We start from the raw sequence: 13,549 nt of genomic DNA on the forward strand, positions 1-13,549 counted from the left end.
CCTGAAGCAAGTCACTGATAACTCCATCCGTGTAGATGTTGTTAAGAGCCCCTTCTACATCGAAAGAGGTACATCGCGTAAATTCCTTAAAGGAAAGTCCCTTTTCTATTTTATCCACAATTTCATTTAGAATTGTGTCAACGGTAATCTGTACAAGGCCAGAGGAGATAACATCCGTTTTATGTTTTCACACATCTTTTATTTCTCCACACAGATCCATTGTTTTTGAAAACAACATCTGTTTATCCGCTTGGGGAGAACTAATTGCAGCCAGCGAACGAGCATTCTCTGATTGAAGAACAGCAATTCTTTGAGAACTATTTTTATGCTGATCTCCGAATTGCTTACATTTACAGCGGTTATTACAGCTGTGACTGGTTTCGACACTTGTTGTTGTGGTGAGATCTATGCGCTTAAATTTGTTGAATTCGTTGGCACGTTTGTTAGCACAGTTTAGGTGGAAAAGTTTATTTATTTATGTCTTGAGTTAAGCGGTACAAACATTACGAAAAATTACGAAATATACATATTTTTAGTATAATGCGCGTAAGGATATATTTCAATAACATTATGCTAAATCATTAAATAATAAATAGTACTTTAATCTCTTATAGAGTATTGATTTTGAGTCCGATGAGCCTCGCTCTAAAAAATTTGAGAAATAATTGAACTCGGGCAAAGCTCTATTAATTGAAGCATTAGCATTGTAATTCGTTTTATATAGGCCTATACGAAAAGTATCAAGACTGCGAAAATTTCTACATGGTATGTTAAAATCAATTAACCCAAGAAGAGACGAGCAGTAAATTTTATCCGAACGGATGTCAGGATGAAATGAAAAACGCAAAAAAGATAATCTGTTATTTAATGATTAAATTAAATTACAACGAGAGTTATAAGCTGGAATCGGTTGAGAAAAATGTAAAGAGTGCAAAGCAAAACGTAGGCATATTTTCTGCACTCTCTCCAATCGAGCAGCGTGATAGGGTATCCAGATAACAGCAGCGTACTCCAATTTAGACCGAACAAATGAAGAGTATATAATCTTGATTGTATATGGGCCAGAGAATGGCGAAGAATGACGCCTAACAAATGTCAGCATGGCAAATAACTTTGAAGTAATATATGCAACGTAAATATAAGCTTTGAATCAAAAACACTCCCAAGTTCGTAATCTCGTCGACCGATTGAAGAGTGGTATTAGATAAGTGGTACTTAAGGAAATGTCGTTTATGAAGAGAATACAAAATAATGGTCCTAAGATGCCACCCTGGGGATCGCCAGAGAAGGCAATGAATGTTTTCGATTAAATACCATCAATAACGACACTAGAACTCCTGTTGTCCAAATAAGATTTAATCCACTCAAAAAAAAAAAAATAGAATAAAAACAAAAATTTACCAATTTGGCAACTAAGATTTTGTGGGAAATCGTATGAAAAGCTTTAGAGAAGTTGTATATGGGGTAGCTTTGCTGCTCCTGAAACAGTAAACATAAATTTAACTATTCTTAAGATTAAATAACCGACTGTTGATATACATACACATAGCTTATAAAGTCTGCGTTCATCGTACAAATATTTTTAAAGTTGACTAAAAGCACAATATAAATTTATAGTTGAAAAATTTTTATTTATTTATTTCTTCAATGCATTCTTCAGTTACAAAAGCAATCGAAACAAACGAATAAGATTCTTCACTTACGACGCGAATCATTATCTTGCTATAGCCAAAATACGCACACGCTTCTTTCCAGCAAAAAAAGTACATCTACATAAAAAATGTTCCACATCGGATAGCTGCAATCACAACAGGCAGCCAGAAGATTCGCCACTCGACTCGCAATCCTGCTCTCAGAGAGTACTGCCCAACAACGCACGAGCAATGGAGCAACATTTCTCGTTCTTTACGTACCATCGCCGAAGAAGAAATCAGATTTCGGCGAGCCCGAAAATAATGGTACGACGAGGAATGTCATGCTGCCACAGAAAGAAGGAATGCAACCTAAACGGCCACGGTGCTGTCGGGCGCAACTCGAACCATGTGGGTTCCCTACCGGAAGCTAAAAAAGGGAAACAGACCGCTACCCCACCATCACGAGGTAGGAATAGCGAAAACGCGGCTAAAAACAACAACACCCCGGGATTTGACGGGCTGCGGGCTGAGTTCTTCAAACATGGCGGCTAGGAGCTGGTGGGTGTGCATGCATTAGCTTCTATGCAAAATATGGTCTGATGAAAGCATGACTGGCGAATAAGTGTGCTCTGTCCAATCCATAAGAAGCGTAATCCGGCAATCTGTGTCTATAAGGTTCTAGCGTACAATTGTTGGCGTATGCCGATGATATTGACATCATCGGCCTTAACAACCGCGTTGTTACATTCCTATGACAGCCGGTTTCACGTTACCGCAATGACTCGGGTCTTTTCCGACTAAGTGTTGCCGCCCCATAAACTAGCCCTGTCTAGTGAACCGTATATCACCCCACCTCTTACGTCACAGGAGCAACTTCTTGCAGCAATCTTGCGCTAAATATTTCTTCTCAAGGCTGGTATCGAATCCAACCCTGGGCCAGAGGTATTCTATTGTTGCGTATGCCATATGCGAACTTGACCTCGGTAACGGGTGGAGCCACCTTAAGACCTGTACAGGTCTTAAGTCACAGAGGGAGTGGTCGCTTGGAGGGTTTGAGACAAAGATTCTGCGCAAGATTTAGTGGAGCTTTGCACGTTGGCGACGGCGAATATTACATGCGATGGAACGATGAGCTGTATGAGCTTTACGACGACATAGAAATAGCGCAGCGAATAAAGATCTAGCGGCTACGTTAGCTGGATCATGTCGTCCGAATGGATACAAACACTCCGGCTCTGAAAGAATTCGATGCGCTACCAGCTGGTGGCAGTAGAGGAAGGCCTCCTTTGCGTTGGAAAAATCAGGTTAAGCACTTGGCTTCACTTGGTGTGTCCAACTGGCGCCGGTTAGCACGTGAAAGAAACGAATAGCGCTTTGTTAAACTCGACCAAAATCGCGTAAGCGGTTATTGTGCAAATCGAGAAGTAATTGCAGCAACAGTAAATATAGCAATCAGAAAATATCGTATGCGTCCACTTTAGTTCTTTTATGATTTTTTCTCGTTTTTTCGCACTTTAAATCTATGTTATTATAATTGACCGGTTAGCGAATTAGGTAACACATTTTATTTAATAGTGGTAATATAGAGACCAAAGGAAAAGCAAATAGTGTATCGTTCCAACGGCAGCCGGTTCTATGTTATCGGAACGACCCGACTAAAAACTGTAGCTCCAGCAGGGGAATATTTATGCCGCTACAATAACATCAACAACGAATTAGTATATCAGAAAGAAAAATAGTTATAAAATTTATCCTCCTCGCATTTTTATGCCTTTCTCCAGTAGAAAAGTATCTAAAGCCGGCTCCAGAACAATGACATATTGGCTGGACTACAATCATGCGTACAAAAATATCAACACTAACTGCTCATTCGTCTTCTGCTGCAATGAGCAAAGCCTAGGACACGCTACCAACGCACATGCATATCCGCTACGCAATAAGCCCCAGCTATCATGCCGTACAGCCACTTACGATCTTCATATCCTTGTAAAATGCCCCTTCTTACTCAATCTGGAAATAATTTGTTGTGAAAATCCCTTAAACCTTTGAAAGAACCAATAATAGATAACATAAAATAAATATTCAAATTTCTAAAATATAACTGTACACACAATTTAATCTAACTTTAAGTAAATTTGTAACAAAGCCGATAGCCCTTGCAGGTAGTGTTTCATTAATTATTATCTTTGAATTGTAACTATTTATAACGGCGGCTGCCGTAGCCGAATGAGTAATGCGTGACTGCCATTCGGAATTCGGAGAGAACATAGGTTCGAATCTCGGTGAAAGACCAAAATGAAGAAAAACATTTTTCTAATAGCGGTCGCTCCTCGGCAGACAATATCAAACCTCCGAGTGTATTTCTGCCTTGAAAAAGCTCTTCATAAAAAACATCTGCCTTTGGGAGTCGTCTTAAAACTGTAAGACCTTCCATTTGTTAAACAACATCAAGCCACAATAGGAGGAGCTCGGCCAAACAACCAAAAAGGATGTAAGCACCAATTATATATTATATAAATATATAATTAATTATAATAAATAATTATAAAATTGTGGAAACAAGGAAATAGCTTTCGGCAAGAGGTGTGGGTCAGTTGGAGTTTATTGAATGGGCGATTCATAAATGGGGATATTTAAAGATTTTAAAATGTTATTTCAAATATCCCCCCAGTCGCCCGATCTCAATCCTATTGAGCAACTGTGGGATATAATAGAAAATATAATTCGACAGCAGGTAATAACAAGTAATGTGGATTTGCGAAGTGTTACGCAGGCGGAGTGGCGAAGATTACAACTGAGGAAATAGAAGTTAGTAAACTCAATGCCAAATAGATTGAGTGAAATCCTAAAACATCGTACTTATCCAAAAAAATATTAATTTTCGTTTTTGCATGTTATTTATAAACCTTTGTGTATGTTTTAAAATTGAACGCAGAGTTTTTGGTTGTTATATTTACATGTTAATGCAAATATTTACGCGTTATTTAAAAAATGAAGCGAGGAATCTGTTTACTTTCTTTTGCTTTTCTAACTTAAATATGTAATGAAGAAATAAATAAATAAAAGATGCCAACTATAAATTTACCTTGTCTTTTTAATGAACTTAAAAATATTTGTAAGATGAACGCAGACTTTATGGACTTTGCGTTGTACTTTAACACTGATCGGTAACAAAACAGCCTGTATACTACATATACCATTGGCGGTTACATCCATCCTTAATAAATAAATAAAGAGCAGCCATATATATATATTTATATAAAATAAAATATAAAAAGTAATATTAGTATTGCTCCTTTTCCGTATATGTATTTAAGTAAAATGAAGATGTGTAATACGGAATTTTTTCAAACATGTGTAACGCTAAATTTTCATTTAATGTGAACCAACCCAGGATGAAAGGCCTAAACCCATATAGCGAAATCTCAAAATCGTTTTGCATTCTTTGGTAAACCTTCTTTGCTATGGGCATTTGAAATTTTCAATATTTCTGCCAAGTGTTTTTAGAATAAATGAAAAAGGGTGTATAAAAGAAGTTTGTAAAACATTTTAACCCATTAGCTTTCTCAAGAATGTGTCGCTTTGTATGTAAATGTATTTTAATTTAAATGTTGTAGTGGACCATATTTGGGTGCCAAATAGATTGTAGTAGTATAGCTGTTACAAACGTTTCATGGATTGGAGAGATGGAAACGTGAATTTATGCAGTTTGGCTTTTCAAGTGGTATTTCCATTTAGCTTGAAACACAAAAATATTTTAACTTATTCTAATTAAAAGAACAATACAGATATAGGAGGAAAAAGCACTAGATATAATTATTGCAGAAATTTGTTGGTAGAGAAAACACCGGTTTGAGGAGAATTTGAAGATGAAGCAGTGCAGCCAGCATTTGAAGCACACGTGGGCATCATGTGTGACTCAGATTCTGATAAAGCAAGATTCCGATGCTGAATTTGCATTCCCCGAAACATCGCGCCGGAAAAAGAACAAGAGTTATATGTAAACGAAATATAAAATAACGCATAAAATTTGATGCATATTCTTATTTTCTGTGGACTTACTGATTCTTTGTCTGATGACACCTTTTGTTTAATGATGGGAAATACTTTTTTAAGGTTTTAAACCTCTCTTTAAAATGTACAATACCGACTCTTCAAAAAGAGGGGCCAAAACGACAACTTCGTGAGAGATCTAATGGGTTAAAATATTTTACCAAGTTATTCCTCGTAAATTGTGCTATATATACCTTAACAAAATATTTCTCTCCGATATGTATTTCAATTTTGTTTTGGTTTATTCTGAAATCACTTAAGCAAGAAATATCAAATTTAAAATGATTGTATCAAAGAAATTTTACCAAAGAATGCAAAACCATTTTGAGATGTTACTATGTGGGTATAGATAGGTCTTTCATCCAGAGTCGGAATCAATCAGTATAATTTATAAAATGAAAGATCAAAATAAAAAAATTCATATATTGTATACATTTGTGTGTAAGAACTAGTAAATTAAGTCCACGCACTTGCACATTACAAGTGAAACTTTCGTGGCCGTAATGGAAAGCCTACCCCCTTTTTTTTTAGAGTTTACATACATATATGTATATACATATATATATTATATATATATATATACATATAATATGTGTATATTATATAATTGGCGCTTAGAATCTTTTTGAGTGGCAAATATTTTTTAAGAGCTTTTTCATGGCAGGAATATACTCGGAGGTTTGCCATTGACTGTCCTGGGGCGACCGATACGAGAAAAAACGTTTTCTTCATTTTGGTGATTCACGGAGTTTCGAACCTACGTCTTCCGAATGGTAGTCACGCATCAATCCCTTCGGTTACAGCGGCAGAAGGCAAAAATACTTTGGATATATTATGCGTGGTAATATGGCATATCATATTTATTATGTACAATTCTTTATGATCCTACAGCGACTGTGATGCATATCCATCCACGGAATTTCACTAAAGTAGCATCCCCCAAAAACAATAACATTGACAACTTTTTGGTAGTTATTCAAAAAACAGGTACCATTTATCCAAGTTTTTATCCATATAACTAGAATATAATATATAATATTTTATAATGGATTTGTCTAATAAAAATCGGAACCGGGTGCGTTGGATCTATTTAGGTATTCAAAAAAAAAGGAAAGCTCTGTTACATAAAACGCCAAAATAGAGCGGTAAATATTTGTTTCTCGTACTGTGCAAACTTTGGCATACATATGGATGTATATACATATATGCATACCTATACATAGCTTCTGAACTAAGCAAAGGCTACATAAAAAATAGTTCTTAATTAAAAACATTATCCGTACACAATTTTTTTGATTATTTAGAAGTAACTATCATATCACTTCTACTTATTGCTTTGAAAATCTTTGTCCGGATCCATGGCATTCAGTATAAAAGTTCAGATTTACAAAATTAAAGTGACTCCAGAAACAACTTTAAAAATACACGAACTAATGGCGAATTCTTCATAAAGTTATAACATTTTTCAGACCATAATTTCCAGCGCAAACATCTCAGTTTGCTCTATGCTGCCTAGTCAGATTTATATACGACCAATGTAAATCCCTAAAAATTCAGAAGGGAATTTCGGAAGCAAATCCTATGGATAACAACATTTCAACATGTCGAAGGTGAATGCATACTCACTTCTTCACTTCTCATAACTTCCTTAAATTCCCGCTTTATGCGAGAAACTGCCATGTTAGCCATCCTGCCAATTCGATTCGTGAATTTCTAAAACTCTTTTAACAAATAGCCCAGGGATTGATAAAATTCCAAAAAAGTTTAAGCACGTCACTTATTATAATATTTCAGCAATTCAATTGTCGATTTATTTAGTTTGCTTTAGAATTTAGGCAGGTTCTGACCTTCGAATAATTTCTCGCTATTTGTGAGCAAACAACTGTCAAATAAGTAGCATTAATCGATATATTAATGTTTATGAAATTGATATCGCTTTTGCTGTGATGTGGGCTTATAAAACCAAATATAATTCCTAATAATACGTTCACATATGCATAAAAAAAAATAAATAATTGGCGCGTACACTTCTGTTAGGTGTTTGACCGAGCTCCTCCTCCTATTTGTGGTGTGCGTCTTGGTGTTGTTCCACAAATGGAGGGACCTACAGTTTCAAGCCGACTCCGAACGGCAGATATTTTTATGAGGAGCTTTTTCATGGTAGAAATACACTCGGAGGTTTGCCATTGCCTGCCGAGGGGCGACCGCTATTAGAAAAATGTTTTTATTAATTTTGCTTTCACCGAGATTCGAACCAACGACCTCTCAGTGAATTCCGAATGGTGATCACGCACCAACCCATTCGGCTACGGCGGCCGCCACATATGCATTAATCACCTATAATTCGGCCCAATTAATCTATTCTTTCACACATTGCAGATTACCTGCAAAATTGACAATCAGCTGTCAATGCTGCTTTGAGAGGTTTTTCTTCATAGAAATCATTTTGGTGGAATATTTCGGTGTTTTTGGTTTCTTCAATTATTATTAATGATATGAAGAAAATACAAAAAGAAGGAAAAGCTAATTTAATTGCGCAATTGGCTGCTAATAGTAAACAGTAAATCCGTATACGTACTGAGGTTGCAAAAAACTATGGCAGCAAAACGCATGCGAAATTCGACATTACATGATATAATAAGTAATAAGAGCACAAAACGTTTATGAACGCAAGCTTTTTTCTATAAAATGAATACCTAATTATTAATAATATTTAACAAAAATTGTATTAGAATTATATTTACACACGTGTTTTCTTTGCCGGCATCCATTTCATTTAGTTTTTATTTTGATGTTTCTCCTTACATTCGTACTAATAATTATCGAAAACACAGGGTTTTATGTCAAAAAGTATTGTTATTATTTAGGATCATTTTATAATCTCAGATTTTGGGGGAAAAAATTGTGTACAGGAAATCGCGGTTTTTAATTACGGAGTTTGAGATAAGCGCGAAAAATTAAATCATCTACTTATATGTGAACGTGTTATAAGAAAAATGCTATTACTACATCTCTAAAAATATAGACTTTAATACTGCGCACGGAATTTAATCCGACCGGAGATTTATTCCGTTTAAAAAAAATGTAAATCTAGTTCTCTTTTCCACTTAACTTTATACTTACAACGAGTTTTATACATTCGCGTACGTAAGGTGCACGCCCAATGCAGGCTACCTTTACTTGCTTGGCTTCTGTATCTGTCAAAAATGAATACAACAATACTGAAATATATGAAATGAGATAACATGACAGCTTTGCTTGAAGCATTGCAGTGCGGCGAAGCTTCGAATAGCTCAATGTTCTATTTAGAGCCCTTTTAGCAATAGGAATCGGGCACCTCTGTCTTTCATTTAATTTGATTTGGCTCAGCTTCATTTGTGAATTTTATGTTGCAGACAGAGTGGCAGCGAAACCGAAGATGAAGATTAAGGCATTTCGTTACTGCTAGTAGCTCAGAGCAGTAGTCAGAGCTTCTAGTTAACATCATGATTCAAAAACGTATTACGTATTATTGAATATCTTTAGCAAGTTTGTTACCTTTTATCCTTTCACGAATCATCTGATTGTTATCACAGCGTACAGAGCGTCTATTTGGTAAGTTATCAAATACTAGCAAACCAAGTACAGCAAGCAACGCCAGTCTGCGTTGGTACAGGCTTTTTATTATGATCTAATTATACAAATATCACTTTAAGATATAGGCCAATATTAAGACGAACCTATTAAATCTATATATTAACGAGTTATACATGGACAGGAACAACTTGTACATGTATTTTATCTTTGTAAAGTAATTGTAATTACTAAAATTTTATTCAGAATTTAAACAAGCAGCAACAACGCAGCAGTCCGCTTTGGCAATAAAAATACCAAATCAGCTGCTCTAGTAACACCATCATGAATAAATTCGTCTTCGCCAATCTTATAGTTTGATGAGAAAATGTTGCGACACATTTTTTTTAATAAGCAACGAAATGATTGATGGGACAAAATTTGTCGCATAAACTTTTGCTGCTGTTGGTGCTATGTTGAAGGTTGAAGGAAAAAACGAAGAATGATAGAATACAATAATGCGCCTTCCGAATTCGGCGTTCCTGAAAGGGAATTACTTGTTTGTGAAGCATAAGAGTGGGCGAAGGTAATGGAAAAAACCACACACAAGAAATTAGATGCACCGATCACCACACTTTCTTGCCACGGCTTCTTCCGCATAAAAACGCAAGCAAACTACATTTGGAGGCTTTATATTAATTAGTGCTTTCAAAATCTAACACACGGCACATCGTTTTCATTAATTTCTATAGCTTCAATCTCACAAATCACAATATTACCAAGCCATCCACCGAACTTTCACAAATATCTAATTTCTCCTCCTTTTGATTTTTTTATATTGGGAAGGGAGCTGACGTCAGACTTGTCAAAATCACGACAAATATGTAAAGTAACTGTAACAAGGTACAGAATCGCAAATCTTTGCAATTCAAACTGAACAGCCATTGAGAATATGATTTATAATTTATATATTTGCGCCGCCAAAGCAATGCAGACAAATCTGGAAGTCAATTGGGGTAACTATGAGAACCTGATAACAGCTACAGAGAGAGGTTACGCGAGTGACCACAAGCTGCAAATGTTCTAGATGGAACTAACGAATCACTACCGGAAGACAAATGAGACCTTGCAGGAATACGGGTAAAGATTGAGCGTTTAGCTCATCTGTCGTATTCAAACAAAATAGCAGATTCGTGAAGAGCCAAGCTATCATAAGAGATATATGAGATCCGGTCACGAAACGTGCAGTATACTCAACTCTGTTAGGGACGTTTGTTGAAATAGTCTCTTTTGCACTGAGTTCTCTGGAGCAAGAAAGTGCACAAAATCCCTTCGGGCTGAAGTAAAAGAGACTATCTCGCGGAACAATAGGAATGGTAAGGCTGATTCACTACCTCGACAACCTGGTTATATCGAGTGCAAGGGTTGTCTCTAAGATCTGAGCGGATAGTTAACATCAGATCAACGCACTTGGAACCCGATGATGAGTGAGAACCAAGTACACTTAGGAAAAGTTAATTGAATGATGGTGGCCTGAAAAAGATTATGGAAGCGTCAAAAACTGGAGTAGCGAGAGAAATTCTTTGGCTAAGTCATATTGATCACAGTGGAAAAGCATTCTAATAATTTATGCAGCTTGGTATCGTGTTTGGGAAAGCGTAGACAGAAATCATTCCCGTAGTTTGATCATAGTATCTAAATCCAGAATTACATGCATGTTGAAGAAACACCGCAAAGAGCCAACCGGAGGTCATCTGGGTAAATTGCATAAAGTCAGTTGCCAAATGGATTCGAAATCGCGAGCAGTGTGAAGCAGTGAAATGTCCAAAGGAATCGTGAGTTCGAACATGCCCAGCTAATGAGTATCAAAATGAAGGATCGATTTGTGAACTCCGAAGAATTCAACGAAGGTAATTTTATACTTCTTTGTAATACGCAAGGGAAGAAAGGACTTCTCCAAAACTGCAAGCGTCTTGGGAAGGTCCCTACAAGGTGATTAAAAGGTTGAATGAAGTAGTGTATGATATACAGCAACGCAAAACTTGGCAGGGGAAAGTTAAGTTAGTTCACCTGGAGAGATTGGTTTTATTTGGATCAAAGAATCGAGACGATCAGTTTGAAACGGAGGGCAGTGTAAAATGAATTTTCCGAATAGACTGACAATTATGACAATACCACATGAGATACTAGAACAAAAACATGAATTCGCCGAGGCAGCAGATCGTGAGATAGAACTCGCCAACTGATACTTCCAAACAGAAGCAAAATTAAAGTCTCACTGCGTACAGAAAGTAATGTATGTAATAATGAGTCAAGTGTATTTGTATCACATTTTTAATTTGCAATTTTTACTTGTGTAATTCTATATTATCATAGGATATGGATTTCTATCTAAAATACGTAACGATTATTCAAATGACTGCGATGACTTCATGTAAATATTGTTAAGATGCGCATACTATTTCGCATAAAAAAATGTTTTCTTCATGTTTTTTTGTTAAAAATTTAAATAGAATATATACAAATAGATCTTTCCATTAAATGGGCAAACGAAACAATAGCGCGAGGTAGAGAAAATTTCGGGCAAAACGAAAAATCTCGACGATGCATCCTGCCTTCGTAAACAAAATCGAGGAAGCAGTCGCTAACAGCTTGAAAGAGCTTAAAAGAAAGCGATCCAAGGATGATGAAAAACATGGGGGCAATTGTCAGCGAACGCAGACACCAATCAATACAGTGGACCAGCCAGTGACTTCAATGAGGGAGATGAAGGCCAATGCTGACCAACCAACGACTTCGAAGAAGGCATTGACGGCCAGCGAAAAAGACAAACGGCATTTGACCGCGGCATTAATTGACCTTCATCATCCTAATGGAAAGATGACGGCGGAGCAGTGGAAGCGGGTTAACGCCAAAGTTTTGGAAGCCATGGTTGAACGAGAAATCAATGAGCACGACAAACCGTTGCCCTCTTTTGAAGGCGCAGGCTGGTACATGGGTGTCAAGATGCTCAGATGCAACGATGATTCAACATTGAGCTGGAGACAGGAAGTGGTTCCAATATTGAAAGGCCTGTAGGATGGTGCAGAGTTGAAAATAGTCGACGGAGACGACATTCCGTGTATACCTCGTGCTAAAGTGCGTGTATCCAGCACGGTAAAAAAGGAAGTCGCTCTGTTGCTATTTCAATGACAAAATCTTGACATCCCTACAACGGACTTTTCCACGCAGAAAAACCGGATGCGAACAGATATCAGGACCAAACGCTCCAAATTAGCAAGAAAGCTGATGACCAGTTATACCGTAGTTTCGACAAGATGTCTTGGGGAACAGGTAGCGTATACCTGCGTCTTAAAACATGATATCCTAAGGACGGCAGCGAAAACACTCTGGAGAACGGGGAAGTAGAGAGAGATATCGGACTAGAATCCGTGACGATCGCTACTTTCACGCTTTAGAGTGAAGACATGGAGACAAGAGGGCTTGATCTGTATAGAGAATCGGCAAATAGCCGTTCCTATGTCACAGAGCACTGATCCAAATGGAGAGCAAGGTTCTGCAGATCAACCTCCATCACAGTAGGACGGCATTGGTAGAGTTCCTCCTCGTGCTTGAGGAAGGTGGCTACAATATGGCTCTAATCCGAGAACCATGGATATCTTTCGGCAATAAGGTATCTGGATTAAAGCCAAACAATTATTAACTGTTTTACTCACCTATGGCAAGGAAGACTAGATCTGCCATCTTAGTGAGGAAAAATACCAACTCTTACTTTATTCCTAGATTAGCACGGTGACCGGATGGTGATAGCTTTAGAGGGGAAACGCCTCCTTCTACATGGCCCATAACATCGAAGCGCCACCCATGGAAATACAGCACCTCATGAGAGAAGCTCATCAGCGGGGATTGAAAGTCGTGGTAGGAGCGGATGTAAACTCGCACCATCTAGTATAGTGGACAAGTTTGAATAAGAAGACGTACGCTGAAAAATTGGAGAAAGTACAAAGAGTTGCAGAGCTGTGTATAATGGGTGCAATACTCTCCTGCAGTGGCACTGGATAGGTTTCTTGACCTTCATCCAATAGACTTAGTAGCAAAAAGTTCTACAAAAAAGTATGCACCTAGGCTATTGACAACAGTTTAACTAATTCAAAGTGCATATGGCCAAAGCCGGATATGCAGAGGTGTAAATGCTAACTCGGACTACGTTATTCCTCAAGCTAATTTGAATAAAGAACCAAGGGAAGTAAGGAACAATTCAGGTGAGATCTACGCAGCAACGAAAGCAACAAACTTAGCCAAAGAACTCC

The 13,549-nt window shown here is 37.3% G+C and overlaps 1 protein-coding gene across 1 annotated transcript in view; it reads right to left on the minus strand.

Moving 5' to 3' along the window:
* LOC129242503 (ubiquitin-conjugating enzyme E2-22 kDa) overlaps positions 1–7,582 on the minus strand; it is a 28,057-nt gene extending 20,475 nt beyond the window's left edge. Inside the window, exon 1 of the mRNA XM_054879174.1 lies at positions 7,314–7,582. Within this exon, the coding sequence (XP_054735149.1) occupies positions 7,314–7,376 (63 nt within the window). The 5' untranslated portion in view covers positions 7,377–7,582. The remainder of the gene's footprint in view (positions 1–7,313) is intronic.
* Between the last annotated feature and the right edge of the window lie 5,967 nt (positions 7,583–13,549).

Source organism: Anastrepha obliqua, chromosome 3 (genome assembly GCF_027943255.1).
Source record: "Anastrepha obliqua isolate idAnaObli1 chromosome 3, idAnaObli1_1.0, whole genome shotgun sequence".
Classification (NCBI taxonomy): Eukaryota; Metazoa; Arthropoda; class Insecta; order Diptera; family Tephritidae; genus Anastrepha; species Anastrepha obliqua.